We start from the raw sequence: 17178 nt of genomic DNA on the forward strand, positions 1-17178 counted from the left end.
ATTGTCTCAAGAAAATGTTGTATTTTTAATACCCTCCAAGCCAATCATTTGATCTCAATCAGTATCATCGGAGTATGCATTTAGGTCTTCATGAATTCGTTTCCTGTGCGATTTAAAGCAGATGGTGTTAACTATTATCCTTCCTTGTGTTTTGTTTCAATCAAAGCATCTGTCCTGCCTAGTGGCGCACGCTGTTGAGTTTATATATATTTTTATATTAAGTTTATTTCGTTTAGTTTATAATTTTTGGGGGACTATTCAACTTCCGCTAACCAAATCTCCTTAGAAATGAGGAGTTATTTTTGATGTTACAGTAAAGTTATAGGTCTACTATGCTATTATATTCGGTTATGTAAAATACCAATTGAATAATTATGTGATCTTGTGAGACGTCAATCAATCAAAATGTCAATCAAATGTATTTATAAAGCCCTTCTTACATCAACTGATGTCACAAAGTGCTGTACAGAAACCCAGCCTAAAACCCCAAACAGCAAGCAATGCAGGTGTAGAAGCACGGTGGCTAGGAAAAACTCCCTAGAAAGGCCGGAACCTAGGAAGAAACCTAGAGAGGAACCAGGCTATGAGGGGTGGCCAGTCCTCTTTTGGCTGTGCCGGGTGGAGATTGTAACAGAACATGGCCAAGATGTTCAAATGTTCATAGATGACCAGCAGGGTCAAATAATAATAATCATAGTGGTTGTAGAGGGAGCAACAGGTCAGCACCTCAGGGGTAAATGTCAGTTCAGAGTATCTCTACCACACCTGCTGTCTCTAGAGAGTTTAAAACAGCAGGTCTGGGACAGGTAGTATATCTGGTGAACAGGTCAGTGTTCCATAGCCGTAGGCAGAACAGTTGAAACTGGAGCAGCAGCACGACCAGGTGGACTGGGGACTGCAAGGAGTCATCAGGCCAGGTAGTCCTGAGGCATGATCCTAGGGCTCAGGTCCTCCAAGAGAGAGAGAGAGACAATTATAGAGAGCATACTTAAATTCACACAGGACACCGGATAAGAATTTTTTTTGGTTCTAGTCAAGATTCTAGCAGCCGTATTTAGCACTAACTGAAGTTTATTTTGTGCTTTATCCGGGTAGCCGGAAAGTAGAGCATTGCATTTGTATGAGCTAGAAGTGACAAAAGCATAATTCTTTCTGCAACATTTTTGGACAGAAAGTTTCTGATTTTTGCAATGTTATGTAGATGGAAAAAAGCTGTCCTTGAAACAGTCTTGATATGTTCGTCAAAAGAGAGATCAGGGTCCAGAGTAACGCTGAGGTCCTTCACAGTTTTATTTGAGACGACTGTACCACCATCGAGATTAATTGTCAGATTCAACAGAAGATCTCTTTGTTTCTTGGGATCTAGAACAAGTATCTCTGTTTTGTCCGAGTTTAAAAGCAGAACATTTGCGACCATCCACTTCCTTATGTCTGAAACACAGGCTTCCAGGAGGGCAATTTTGGGGCTTCACCATGTTTCATCGAAATGTACAGCTGTGTGTCATCCGCATAGCAGTGAAAGTTACCATTATGTTTCCGAATCACCAAGAGGTAAAATATATAGTGAAAACAATAGTGTTCCTAAAATGGAGCCTTGAGGAACACCGAAATGCACAGTTGATTTGTCAGAGGACAAACCATCCACAGAGACAAACTGATATCTTTCTGACAGATAAGATCTAAACAAGGCCAGAACTTGTCCGTGCAAAACAATTTGGGTTTCCAATCTCTCCAAAAGAATGTGGTGATCGATGGTATCAAAAGCAGCACTAAGGTCTAGGAGCACGAGGACAGATGCAGAGTGTGACGGAGAAGTCTGTCACTGGCCGCAGACAGCGCTTGGTACACTAACACACACATATTCATCGCGCCTCCCTGCTCTGTTATCAGCTACGTTAACAATGTGGGTCGACACACACACACAAGTTAACTTCTCTTAGTACATACATCTCACACTTTATTCTTACCTCCTGCCAGTAACAGTTTATGGTATAAAGATTATACAGACAAGCGTTCATGTTTAGTTTAAGCAACGTTTATTGTACTTATCAATGTTTTGGATGAGCACGTTGTTTGCTTGGTTCTGTTCCTCTCTCTTCATCTCTGTAGCTTGTGGGTGGGATAAGGACTAGAGCTACGGTAATCTGGCTGGGATAAGGACCAGAGCTACGGTAATCTGGCTGGGATAAGGACCAGAGCTACGGTAATCTGGCTGGGATAAGGACCAGAGCTACGGTAATCTGGCTGGGATAAGGACCAGAGCTACGGTAATCGGGCTGGGATAAGGACCAGAGCTACGGTAATCTGGCTGGGATAAGGACCAGAGCTACGGTAATCTGGCTGGAATAAGGACCAGAGCTACGGTAATCTGGCTGGGATAAGGACCAGAGCTACGGTAATCTGGCTGGGATAAGGACCAGAACTACGGTAATCTGGCTGGGATAAGGACCAGAGCTACAGTAATCTGGCTGGGATAAGGACCAGAGCTACGGTAATCTGGCTGGGATAAGGACCAGAGCTACGGTAATCAGGCTGGGATAAGGACCAGAGCTACGGTAATCTGGCTGGGATAAGGACCAGAGCTACGGTAATCTGGCTGGGATAAGGACCAGAGCTACGGTAATCTGGCTGGCTTCGTAGTGCCTGTCCTGAATGGCTCGTTCATGTGAATGGGCATATTGGAAGACTCCATGTCATGTTGCAGTGGGTCTGTGGACTTTCTATGTGAATATTAAAGTCACCAAAAAGGTGAATATTATCTGCCATGACTACAAGGTCCGATAGGAATTCAGGGAACTCAGTGAGGAACGCTGTATATGGGCCCAGGAGGCCTGTAAACAGCAGCTATAAAAGTGATTGAGTAGGCTGCATAGATTTCATGACTAGAAGCTCAAAAGATGAAAACGCAGTCATTTTGTTTTGTAAATTTAAATTTGCTATCCTAAATGTTAGCAACACCTCCACCTTTGCAGGATGCACGGAGGATATGGTCACTAGCGTAACCAGGAGGATAGGCCTCATTTAACACAGTAGACTTCTGGGAGGCTTAAGGCTTAAGGCATCAGGTTTAAGCCATGTTTCAGTCAGGCCAATCACATCAAGATTATGATCAGTGATTAGTTCATTGACTATAACTGCCTTGGATGTGAGGGATCTACAGTTGAAGTCGGAAGTTTACATACACTTAGGTTGGAATCATTAAAACTCGTTTTTCAACCACTCCACACATTTCTTGTTAACAAACTATGGTTTTGGCAAGTCGATTAGGATATCTACTTTGTGCGTGACACAAGTAATTTTTCCAACAAATATTTACAGACAGATTATTTCACTGTATCACAATTCCAGTGGGTCAGAAGTTTACATACACTAAGTTGACTGTTCCTTTAAACAGCTTGATAAATTCCAGAAAATGATGTCATGGCTTTAGAAGACTCTGATAGGCTAATTGACATCATTTGAGTCCATTGGCAGTGTATCTGTGGATGTATTTCAAGGTATCGTCAAACTTAGTGCCTCTTTGCTTGACATCATGAGAAAGTCAAAAGAAATCAGCAAAGACCTATGAAAAAATAGCAGACTTCCAGAAGTCTGGTTCATCCTTGGGAGCAATTTCCAAACGCCTGAAGGTACCACGTTCATCTATACAAACAATAGTACGCAAGTATAAACACCATGGAACCACGCAGCCGTCATACCACTCAGGAAGGAGACGGGTTCTGTGTCCTAGAGATGAATGTACTTTGGTGCGAAAAGTGCAAATCAATCCCAGAACAACAACAAAGGACCTTGTGAAGATGCTGGAGGAAACAGGTACAAAAGTATCCACAGTAAAACAAGTCCTATATCGACATAACCTGTAAGGCCTCTCAGCAAGGAAGAAGCCACTGCTCCAAAACCACCATAAAAAAAGCCAGACTACGGTTTGCAACTGCACATGGGGACAAAGATTGTACTTTTTGGAGAAATGTTCTCTGGTCTGATGAAACAAAAATATAACGGTTTGGCCATAATGACCATCGGTATGTTTGGTGGAAAGAGGGGGATGCTTGCAAGCCGAAGAACACCGTCTCAACCATGAAGCACGTTGGTGGCAGCATCATGTTGTGGGGGTGCTTTGCTGCAGGAGGGACTGGTGCACTTCACAAAATAGATGGCATCATGAGAGAGGAAAATTATGTGGATATATTGAAGCCACATCTCAAGACATCAGTCAAGGAGTGTAAAAGCTTGGTCGTAAATGGGTCTTCCAAATGGACAATGACCCCAAGCATACTTCCAAAGTTGTGGCAATATGGCTTAAGCACAACAAAGTCAAGGTCATCCCAACTTATTGTGGGAAGCTTGTGGAAGGCTACCCAAAACGTTTGAACCAAGTTAAACAATTTAAAGGCAATGCTACCAAATACTAATTGAGTGTATGTAAACTTCTGATTTCCCATTCTTAAAATAAAGTAGTGATCCTAACTGACCTAAGACAGGGAATTTTTACTAGGATTAAATGTCAGGAATTGTGGAAAAACTGAATTTAAATGGATTTGGCTTAGGTGTATGTAAACTTCCGACTTCAACTGTAACATTAAGTAGCACTATTTCGAAATATGAGATATCACAATCTCTTTCAATAATGACAGAAATGGAGGAGGTCGTTATTCCAGTGAGATTGCTAAGGCGAACACCACCATGTTTAGTTTTGCCCAACCTAGGTCGAGGCACAGACACGGTCTCAATGGGGATAGCTGAGCTGACTACACTGACTGTGCTAGTGGCAGACTCCACTAAGCTGGCAGGCTGGCTAACAGCCTGCTGTCTGGCCTGCACCCTATCTCATTGTGGAGCTAGGGGAGTTAGAGCCCTGTCTATGTTCGTAGATAAGATGAGAGCACCCCTCCAGCTAGGATGGAGTACATCACTCTTCTGCAGGCCAGGCTTGGTCCTGTTTGGGTGAGTCCCAGAAAGAGGGCCAATTATCTACAAATTCTATCTTTTGGGAGGGGCAGAAAACAGTTTTCAACCAGCGATTGGGTTGTGAGACTCTGCTGTAGAGCTCATCACTCCCCCTAACTGGGAGGGGGCCAGAGACAATTACTCAATGCCCACACATCTTTCAAGCTGATTTACACGCTGAAGCTATGTTGCGCTTGGTGACCTCTGACGGTTTCATCCTAACATCGTTGGTGCCCGACGTGGATAACAATATCCCTATACTCTCTACACTCTCCCGTTTTAGCCTAAACCAGCACCATCTTCAGATTAGCCTTTACGTCGGTAGCCCTGCCCCCCCGGTAAACAGTGTATGATCTCTGGATGATTCGTTTTAAGTCTAAGACATTGATTTAGCTTTGATCTAACTTTACTAAACGATCCCCATTGTGAGAAGGGATGACCTTCCATTTTGTAATAATAATAGTGATGAGTAGGACTATTAGGTTTAGGTAACAGGCCTTGATGAGATGTCATTTTAAGTGATCGGAGGGTGTTTCGTTGGTGCTGAAAGGACAGCGGCAGGAGCACGCTATGACGTTAAAGAAGTTGACCCAACTTGTGGTGCTGAAGGATAGCTGAACCATTTGGACAGTTCAGGAACAAACAACAATCATTTGCACTAGTAGCTTACACGCAGTATCATAAATAAACTTTGATAACTTTCATGTTTCACAACTGAGGATGATGGTCCTCCCCTTCCTCCTCTAGGGCCCTCCACTCTAGGCTACATATTTTTGACAACAACTCGTGAAGAAACAGATAATCATGAAAAATATGAGGAACAACTAAAGTATTTTCTCAGCAAGCACATTCAATTATTGTCCCGTTTTTCCTCCAACATAGACTTTTTTTTGCAATTGTTTGAAGCACTGTCAGCATGAAATAGTTTTTCATTAAATATATGATGCAAAGAAGGTAAACATTTATTATTTTGGAGATATTACTTAACCAGCCAAGAAGAGGTGTTTGTTTTGAGATACAAATTATCCTGTGCTTTTTCATTTGGCGCATACATACACAGCTTGGCTACATTGTGACTGCAAAGTGGCCAAGGTGCACTCACATATGGGGCTCACAACAGGACAGTAACTGAATGAAAACATTTTGACGATGTGATTTAATTTAACCCGAAAATATATATAAAAATTCAGAATGGTCTGGTGTTAAAATACCTGTAAACTGTGGGGGAAAAATTATTCTCAGATGTAATATTATGCCTACTGATTATTTCTTAATTACAAGCTACTGCGAGCTACAAGACATGCAGTTTTCTGCAAAGGTGCAGCCTTTGGTAGGCTAATGGAAGGCTCCTCAGAGTCAGAGGCTGCGATTCAGCGAAGACAAGAAATGCCCAAGAAATGATATGTAACAACGATACAAAAATGTAAGAGCACCAAAAAAAATACATAAAGAATTATTTTGCAGTTGCCTTTTTATGTTATACACCTGTAGTGCAACTGGGGATTTCTAACAGCACTGCACTAAGACGGTGGCACAAAATGCAATCTGTTCATTATTAATCTCTATATTAATACATACTAGCTCAAAACATTACTAAATCATTGAACATGACAAATTACCCAATAGATGATGAACATTTTCTGATAAAAAAAAGTGGGGGTACAACAACATATTTGCGCCCCTATTTTGAAAGGGGGGGATGCAGCTGGTTTCCTCAGGCGCTTATTAGTCCAGCAGATAGGTGAAATAATTATTCCATTTTATGATACAAGTATCAAACTTGGTACACTAATGCTAGATACCTTAAGGAACATTTAAAAAAATTGGAAGCAATCTGGGAAGCCCGTCAGTCAACCAGCGCGGCCATTTTAATAAAATGTCTGCCATCCGGGTGTCCTGTTAGAAGAAAATACAAGAAGAAAATAGAAGAAGAAACTAGGGTAAAGTCATTCCAAATAATATAGAAATGAAGAATTTAATCTTCACACTAAATAAACCCCACAGATAATATATACAATAATTATGATAATGAAATACTCTTCAGACCTTCATGGGGGTCATAATGAGGTCATTTTGACCAAATTGTGGACTTTGTGATAAAGCCACCTAATTTCACACAGCTGGGGCATGTCTACAGTATTTTTTGGCATTGCAGATTTTGTCCATTACGTCCCCTGGCAGCCATTTCCAAAATGGAGAGTATGCAGATGACAGGACTTGTGGTTTTGGACATTATGAGCAGGTTTCATAACATAAAATGTAAACAATCTATCTCAAATAAGGAAAATAAGGAAATTAGATGACATCTTGATGTTATAACTTCACCGAAATATCTGGAAAATAGGAAACCAACATCCTCTTGACAACTGGATAGAAACTGAGGAAAGAGTTGACAGGATTTAAATACAAACTAATGGTGTGATTGAGCCTATCAGGGCAGTCCTGATAATTAGTGACAAGTGTGTGGCGTTGAGAGAGAGTCAACAGGGGAAATCAACTTGGCTGATCAAGTTCAGCAATTTGCTGCTCCCCTCTGAGGGATTTTGTAAATCTGCCAACCAGCTGCATGGGGCCGTATTGGACACGATTCACAACACCGATTTAATTTGTTTACATGTAAACTAGCCATAAAAACATTTACAAAAAACATAAGTTGGCATACGTTTTCATATATGGCATCTTGCGAGGATTTGTTTGTGTTTTCCAGACCCCCCTCAAACATTTTAAGCCATCATTGGGGTGTATCTAACCAATTATTTATGGATTAAATGGCCAAGTGAATCTAGTCCAAAATGGCCCCATGCAGCTGGTTGGCTGTGGGAGGTTATGGCCAAATCTGATATGGCACTATAACCAAATATACTTCTTTAGACATGCCCCAGCTGTGTGTGAAATTTGGTGGCTCTATCACAAAGTCCTTTCTTTCTTTTTATAGCTTAAAGTTTATTTGCCGTTAGTCAGCACCTCTACATAAAATAATTTTCGCCAGCACATGTTTTTTATTCGTCTATCACAAAGTCTACAATTTTCCGCAGGACTATGACCTCAATAAATATTTTTATTTACCTAGGCAAGTCAGTTAAGAACAAATTCTTATTTTCAATGACGGCCTAGGAACAGTGGATTAACTGCCTTGTTCAGGGGCAGAACGACAGATTTTTACCTTGTCGGCTCGGGGATTCGATGTCGCAACTTTCCGGTTACTAGTCCAACGCTCTAACCACTAGGTTACCTGCCGGCCCATTACCTCGGGACTGTGGTCAAAATGACCTCAACATTACCTCGGGACTATGGTCAAAATGACCTCAACATTACCTCGGGACTATGGTCAAAATGACCTCAATATTACCTCGGGACTATGGTCAACATGACCTCAACATTACCTCGGGACTATGGTCAAAATGACCTCAATATTACCGCAGGACTATGGTAAAAATGACCTCAACATTCCCTCGGGACTATGGTCAAAATGACCTCAATATTACCTCGGGACTATGGTCAAAATGACCTCAACATTACCTCGGGACTATGGTCAACATGACCTCAACATTACCTCGGGACTATGGTCAAAATAACCTCAACATTACCTCGGGACTATGGTCAAAATGACCTCAACATTACCTCGGGACTATGGTCAAAATGACTGACATGCTTCCCAGACTGCCTCCAATCTTTTAAAATGTTCCTTACGGTATCTAGTATTAGTGTACCAAGTTTGACATTTGTATCATAAATTGGAACGATCACTGTATATTTGGTTCCTATCCGCTGGACTCAGGGACGGATTAATGCAAGAGCATCCCGGGGATGAAGCCCCTGGGCTCAGGAGTAAGCAATAGTAATAATAACATTCAATAAAAATAAAAAATAACAATAAAGGAAATATATCATGTATATATACAGTATACATTATATGTAGTATATATACATATATTATTTTTTTTACTGTAACTGCCAACCACGGGAGGGACTTAGTCGCCCACTCTCAATGAGTGTAGACAGCCTTCTGCTGCCTGCTGACGTTCTGCTAATCATCAGATGGGGGAGGTGAGGGGGTAGGGGACCACGTGCTTAACTAAGGGGCACTGCCTTGATTTGGTAACTGATTTATAAAATGTTTTTTAAAATAAACCGCATAATAATAAATGTGACTGGTTTAATTGTTTGAGTCAGGGGATGAGCCCTAGCCCGTAGGGGGGCAAAGAGAAGAACAAATATAAATGTGACTGGTTTAATTGTTTGAGTCAGGGGCTGAGCCCTAGCCTGTAGGGGCCCAAAGAGAAGTTTATACAGTGCCTTGCAAAAGTATTCATACCCCTTGGCGTTTTTCCTATTTTGTTGCATTACAACCTGTAATTTAAATGTATTTTTATTTGTATTTGTATTTCATGTAATGGACATACACAAAATAGTAAAAATTGGTGAAATGAAAAAAAATTACTTAAAAAAATAATAACCTTAAAATAAAAACTGAAAAGTGGTGCGTGCATATGTATTCACCCCCTTTGCTATGAAGCCCCTAAATAAGATCTGGTGCAACCAATTACCTTCAGAAGTCGTGTAATTAGTTAAATAAAGTCCACCTGTGTGCAATCTAAGTGTCATATGATCTCAGTATATATATAACTATTCTGAACTATTCTGCCCCACAGTCTGCAACACCACAAAGCAAGGGGCACCACCAAGCAAGAAGCACCATGAAGACCAAGGAGCTCACCAAACAGGTCAGGGACAAAGTTGTGGAGAAGTACAGATCAGGGTTGGGTTATAAAAAAATATCAGAACCTTTGAACATCCCACGGAGCACCATTCAATCCCTTATAATTTTTTTTAAAGAATATGGCACCACAACAAACCTGCCAAGAGAGGGCTGCCCACCAAAACTCACAGACCAGGCAAGGAGGGCATTAATCAGAGAGGCAACAAAGAGACCAAAGATAACCCTGAAGGAGCTGCAAAGCTCCACAGCGGAGATTGGAATATCTATCCATACGACCACTTTAAGCTGTACACTCCACAGAGCTGGGCTTTACGGAAGAGTGGCCAGAAAAAAGCCATTGCTTAAAGAAAAAAATAAGCAAACACATTTGGTGTTTGCCGAAAGGCATGTGGGAGACTCCCCAAACATATGGAAGAAGGTACTCTGGTCAGATGAGACTAAAATGTAGCTTTTTGGCCATCAAGGAAAACACTATGTCTGGCGCAAACCCAAAACCTCTCATCACTCCGAGAACACCATCCCCATAGTGAAGCATGGTGGTGGCAGCATCATGCTGTGGGGATGTTTTTCATCAGCAGGAACTGGGAAACTGGTCAGAATTGAAGGAATGATGGATGGCGTTAATTACAGGGAAATCCTTGAGGGAAACCTGTTTCAGTCTTCCAGAGATTTGAGACTGGGACGGAGGTTCCCCTTCCAGCAGGACAATGACCCTAAGCATACTGCTAAAGCAACACTTGAGTGGTATAAGGGGAAAAATGTAAATATCTTGGAATGGCCTAGTCAAAGCACAGACCTCAATCCATTTGAGAATCTGTGGTATGACTTAAAGATTGCTGTACACCAGCGGAACCCATCCAACTTGAAGGAGCTGGAGCAGTTTTGCCTTGAAGAATGGGTAAAAATCCTAATGGCTAAAAATCCCAGCTTATAGAGACATACTCCAAGAAACTTGCAGCTATAATTGCCTCAAAACGTGGCTCTATTATTGAAGTATCGAATTTTGGGGGGTGAATAGTTATGTACACTCAAGTTTTCCGTTTTTTTGTCTTATTTCTGGTTTGTTTCACAATAAAAAATATTTTGCATCTTGTAAGTGTTGTGCATGTTGTGTAAATAAAATGATACATTCCAGGTTGTAAGGCAACAAAAAAGGAAAAATGCCAAGGGGGTGAATACTTTTGCAAGCCACTGTATGGCGTATACCATCCACTACACCGCTGACTAACAGCAACACTGTTTTTCAAATGAGATTGTCTTAGGTTAGGCTATTGCCACGACGAGCACATCGGCCATCACCGTGAGTAGCCTATGGCAGGGATCCTTAAATAGATTCAGCTGCGGGATGATTTTCTTTCTTGAGTGGATGGTCAGGGTGCCGGAATATAAAGAATGCAAATTGCCTGCAAGAAACCCAAACAGATACTGTATAATATTTGACTAAATCATAATCATTTCAAACCTTGCTTCCATTTGTATACAATCACATACAGTGCCTTCAGAAAGTATTCATACCCCTTGACTTATTCCACATTTTGTTGTGTTACAACCTGAATTCAAAATGGATTAAATGTACTTTTTTTCTCTCACTCATCTACACACAATACCAAAGTGAGAACATGTTTTGAGAAATGTTGCATATGTATTGAACATTAAATACAGAAATCTTATTTACATAAGTATTCACACCCCTGAGTCAATACTTTGAAGAAGCACCCATTGGCTAGAGAGATTTCCACACGTGGATATGTGCAACATTTTACCATTATTCTTTTCAAAATTCTTCAAGCTCTGTCAAATTGGTTGTTGATCATTGCTAGACAGTCCTTTTCAAGTCTTGCCATATATTTTCAAGCAGATTTATGTCAAAACTGTAACTCGGACACTCAGGAATATTCACTGTCTTCTTGGTAAGCAACTCCAAAGTAGATTTGGCCTTGTTTTAGGTTATTGTCCTGCTGAAGGGTGAATTCATCTCCCAGTATCTGGTGGAAAGCAGACTGAACCAGATTTTCCTCTTGGATTTGCCTCTGCTTAGCTCCATCCCCAGTCCTTAACGATTACAAGCATATGCGTAACATGATGCAGTCACCACTATGCTTGAAAATAGAGAGAGTGGTACTCAGTAATGTGTTGTACTGGATTTGCCCCAAACATAACATCTTGTAATCAGGATAAAATGTTCACTGCTCTACCACATTTGTTTCAAACAGGATGCATATTTTGGAATATTTGTATTCTGTAAAGGCTTCCTTCTTTTCACTCTGTCAATTAGGTTAATATTGTGGAGTAACTACAATGTTGTTGATCCATCCTCAGTTATCTCCTATCACAGCCGTTAAACTCTGTAACTGTTCTAAAGCCACCACTGACCTCATGGTGAAATCCCTGAGGGGTTTCCATCCTCTCTAGCAACTGAGTTAGGAAGGATGCCTGTATCTTTGTAGTGACTGGGTGTATTGATACACCATCCAAAGTGTAATTAATATCTTCACCATGCTCAAAGGAATATTCAATGCTTTTAAAATTTTTTAGATGGGTAAAAATACAAAAAAAATAGCTGCCGTTCTTTGCAAGGCATTGGGAAATCTCCCTTGTCTTTGTGGTGGAATCTGTGTTTGAAATTCACTGCTCGACTGAGGGACCTTACGGCACACTGACTCACCTAATGATGAATATGATGACACAGGGCAGGCTTCCCCAACTGGCCGCCTGCGGTCCGAAAACGTTTTTTATTTATGTTTTATTGATGGACATAATTCACTGTAAAAACACCAGGAAATAAGCACCAAGTGATTTTAATTTTGGGAATCTGTTCCCATGTTTTCCCACACATAATATAGAGACATAAGGTGCCTTCAGAAAGTATTCACCCCTTTGGCTTTTTCCAAATTTTGTTTTGTTACAGCCTGAATTTTAAAATGAATTAAATAGAGATTTTTGTGTCACTGGCCTACACACAATACCCCATAATGTCAAAGTGGAATCATGTTTAAAATATATATATAGATATACGTCAGGAACGTATTTATATATATATATATATATACAAATAAAATGAAACGCTGAAATAAGTATTCAAGCCCTTTGTTATGGCAAGCTTAAATAAGTTCAGGAGTAGAAATGTGCTTAACAAGTCACATAATAAGTTGCATGGACTAACTCTGTGTGCAATAATACTGTTTAACATGATTTTTGAATGACTGCCTTGTCTCTGTACCCCACACATACAATTATCTGTGCCACTGGAAATGTTATTTAGTAGCCTACGATATATATATATATCATGTTGCTTCATTGGCCTGAGCTACTGTTTGAATTAAGACCAGATTGATTCCAATTTGTCAGTCAGAGTAGCAACTCACCTCGGTCATTTGTGTTGTAAAATAATATTTAGCTAATGTCCTCTGTCATGTAAAGGTGGTAGAATTGCGTTTTTAAAAGTCAGATTTTCTTCCGACACTAAAACAAAAAATCCCTATATGTGAAATTCTTAAAAATACCTGTTTTCTACTGTAGACTGTGCCACATTGCAAACGTTATTATGGTTTTATAAATTGTTTTCTTCGCTTTAACAGTAAATTGACTACGCATCGAATTGAATCTTCGTGCACGGATTTGTTTACAGAAAATGAGGGTGTGCCGGGGGGGCTATGATTTCTTAAACCGACCATGGCTGGACTATATTTGAATATATGCGCGGATAAGAGTCTATGGGAAAGGCGTTACTGAAGTTCTTGCAAAGTCAAGCCCACATGCTCATTAGTCAACATCACTTTTTTTCATGACTTTGTCAAATAGAAGGTATATTTATATATATATATATATAGTAAAGGCCCTGGGTTTATAAGCGGCAGAGTCTACATCCGCGTTTATAAACCCAGGGTATAAAACCAGGGTCGTTACAATATATATATATATATATATATATATATATATTACACCCATAGCATGCCTACTCATTAACACTCCCAAGAAAATCCGACCATTCCCGCCCCCCAGAGGTTAGGTTCACTTTTTTTTTTGCCTCACTACTCCGTCGTTGCCAAGGTTTCCGTGTACGCGCTCCAAGAGCGGAGACGCGCCGCCGCTGAGATTCAATCGTGCTATAGCCAGCCATGGCGGCAGATCTACACCCGGAGTGGATCTCTTGTCTCCCTTCTTCGTGGAGTTATGGGGTCACTCGGGATGGACGAGTCTTCTTCATCAAGTAATATTCTATTGGATATTATTCGTGGTTGTATTTGTAATTTTTTTTAAAACTCGGATACACACCAAATGCGATACGTTTTCACCTTTTCCCTTTCTCACCAACAGCGAAGAAGCAAAGAGTACAACCTGGTTGCATCCAGTCAGTGGAGAGGCAGTGATAACTGGCCACAGGAAAACTCTAGGTAAGGATGTCACCAAGTTTCTGTCCATATGCCACCAAGCAATGTTTTTTTTTTTTTTTTTGGTTTCAAACAAAATAGAACCAGAGAGACAAAATGGGTTAGTTATTTTTGATGTATGTGAGTTTAGGTTCGAGTGCTGTGAAAATGTGTGATTTGGTGTCGTTCCGTGGTCTTTCCCACACGGCCGTTAAACGTTCTGAAGTTGGCATCACACTCGTCATTATGTTAGCTAGCTAGCTAGCCATCTCAGGTAACGAAGGTAAACTTGTCAAATATAAATTGCTTAGTTATGCCTCAACTGTTTTTTGTCGACACTTCCTCGGCAAATAACAGACAAATTATATATATATATTTTTTCCCTCCCTCGAGATTTGGCTACACCTTACACCTAATCAATATATTTTAGAATTAGCTACAGTAGCTAGCTGTGTGATTTTACAGTTAGCCAGCAGCTGCTGCACATTATTAACTAACGTTAGCTGAATTACCAGTGTCTTTGATATTCGCTACTGATTCATAAACTAGCGACCAGTTTAGAGACGTCGATTATTTTTCCCCGAATTGACAACAGTTCCTCATTTCTATATATAAAAGGTAAACGTTTCAGGTAGGATTCGTGGTGTTGCGGTCAATTTACTGTACAATAGTGCGCAACATATTCGATTTTGTGACCAGGCAACTCGTCAGCCCAATGGCACTGCAGATCTCACATGCTTGCTTTTACTTGAAGCTGGCTGCGCCCTAAGCCCAAGATGTACTCTTACCTCTACTCTTACCTTTACTCTCCTATGTTATTTTCTGAGGTAGACTGGCTCTGGCTGACAAAAGAGCCAAATACTCTTATCTGAATCGATTCTCAATTGCGATACGGTTCTAGAAAGATAAAAAACCCTTTACTTTCATATCACATTCAAAAATAATTTATCAGATGCTAAGTATACACTTACTGTATACAGTTTTAACCGGCTTTACCACAGTTGCAGCCAACAGTATTTTTTCAGTGACAACTGTGTTGTTCGGTGTGTTCGGAAGCATACTAAATAGCTAATTAGCAATGTCTTCCGTCTGTCTTATATAAACACGCGTTGTAACATGACGATATGACCCTGTGGGAAAACTAACCCTATTAAAAAAAAAAAAGTGTATTAATTTAACATTTTGCTTTTTGAAAATAATTTCTCGCTGATGTGAAAGATGGTTTCAAACCCGTGCCGGTTAATGTTCAGACCTAGCATCGGGGATCTTAAGAAAACACCCCTGTACAGACGACACCTTTCTCCAATGACCCTCTGTGTGTAATCTAATGGAACTGATAGTCATGCTCAAGGGTTAGCTGCACCCTTACAAAGCATGGCATGCATTTTGACAGCTGGCATCTTGTTAGTTCATTGGCTTACACTCCGTGACTCCGATGATGTGTGTGTGTGTGTGTGTGTGTGTGTGTGTGTGTGTGTGTGTCCCGTCTGTTGTGCCTCTTTGTTTATCTGCTGTGTTTATGTGTGTTTCTCCCTATAGATTTACCGACTGGATGGGAGGAGGGATTTTCATTCGAGGGGGCTCGATGCTTCATAAAGTGAGTCAGAATTTCACATCACAGCCTCCCTCTCTTTCACATTCAGCAGGTCTTCAGTTGACAATGCACTTGGAATTAACAACGGACACGCAGTGTATCACCCATAACCACCCAAGTGTCCTCTTTATTCTACGTTTATGAAGTAAAGGTTGCCCCCACTTCACAGCAAGTCACACTGTCACTGTCTAACAAGGTGGTGAGACGTTGGGTCTCAGTGACCTTTCTCTGAACAGGCTTTAGCCCACTTGTTAGGGCTTTGTCTCTCCCTCAGTCAGTATCCACAGTCAGCCGACTTCTCCCTCAGTCAGTATCCACAGTCAGCCGACCTCTCCCTCAGTCAGTATCCACAGTCAGCCGACCTCTCCCTCAGTCAGTATCCAACGTCAGCCGACCTCTCCCTCAGTCAGTATCCAACGTCAGCCGACCTCTCCCTCAGTCAGTATCCACAGTCAGCCGACCTCTCCCTCAGTCAATATCCACAGTCAGCCGACCTCTCCCTCGGTCAGTATTCACCGTCAGCCGACCTCTCCCTCGGTCAGTATCCAACGTCAGCCGACCTCTCTCTGTCAGTATCCAACGTCAGCCGACCTCTCCCTCAGTCAGTATCCAACGTCAGCCGACCTCTCCCTCAGTCAGTATCCAACGTCAGCCGACCTCTCCCTCAGTCAGTATCCAACGTCAGCCGACCTCTCCCTCAGTCAGTATCCACCGTCAGCCGACCTCTCCCTCAGTCAGTATCCAACGTCAGCCGACCTCTCCCTCAGTCAGTATCCAACGTTAGCCGACCTCTCCCTCAGTCAGTATCCAACGTCAGTCGACCTCTCCCTCAGTTAAGTACCTTTTCCCTTCTTATCCAAGCTGGGATGAAATGTGTTTCGTTACTCTCACATTATATCAGCAAACCTCTGTTTATGCTTTGTTTGAACACATTGCTTTTCAGTTGTTGCTCCAAATGTCACCCAGAGCCAATATCAATAGCTCTGGTAAATCCCAATCTAACCTGGCCAGGCCTTGTAAGAACCACATAGAGCCTATGGCTCTGGTAAATCCTAACCTGGCCATGCCTTTTAAGAACAACATAGAGCCTATGGCTCTGGTAAATCCTAACCTAACCTGGCCAGGCCTTGCCTTGTAAGAACAACATATCAGGGAATCAATGGCTCTTCTGTCATAGCTGGGAACCTTTACTCTTTTATTTGCATGGTTTATCAGCAAAGTTAATTATTACACCGTCTTTAAGAGAGCTGTGTGTGTGTGTCAGTCAGTGTGTCTTTGTACAAATAGACAGGTAGGCTGTGGAAATGGCATTTTGTCTCCTTTCAAATCAATTTCTCATTCATATGGTGCCCTGTTGGAAAGCAATGTTAAGCTTAACACATGCCATGTTTTCCCTTCTAAGATGAACTATGAAGTGTTTATAACGACACTGGTTATGACTGAGGGTGTCATAAGTGATGTCATAGCCTAAACCTTGTGCACAAAATTCCTGCAATCTAGGCTATGTCACAACACATGAGTCATGTATTGAGTAGGCAATGGCATAA

General features: G+C 41.2%; 1 protein-coding gene across 12 annotated transcripts in view; it reads left to right on the forward strand.

Moving 5' to 3' along the window:
- The first annotated feature begins 13747 nt into the window (after window positions 1–13747).
- The window catches only part of LOC129861971 (pleckstrin homology domain-containing family A member 5-like), a 260961-nt gene continuing 257530 nt past the window's right edge, over window positions 13748–17178 (forward strand). For 9 of the 12 annotated variants that reach the window (XM_055933206.1, XM_055933212.1, XM_055933207.1 and 6 more), the window contains exons 1-3: window positions 13748–13877; window positions 13985–14061; window positions 15577–15634. In XM_055933206.1, the coding sequence (XP_055789181.1) occupies window positions 13786–13877; window positions 13985–14061; window positions 15577–15634 (227 nt within the window). In that variant the 5' untranslated portion in view covers window positions 13748–13785. The remainder of the gene's footprint in view (window positions 13878–13984; window positions 14062–15576; window positions 15635–17178) is intronic. The other 3 variants (XM_055933215.1, XM_055933216.1, XM_055933220.1) reach the window with 1 other exon arrangement.

This window comes from Salvelinus fontinalis, chromosome 9, assembly GCF_029448725.1.
Source record: "Salvelinus fontinalis isolate EN_2023a chromosome 9, ASM2944872v1, whole genome shotgun sequence".
Taxonomy (NCBI): domain Eukaryota; kingdom Metazoa; phylum Chordata; class Actinopteri; order Salmoniformes; family Salmonidae; genus Salvelinus; species Salvelinus fontinalis.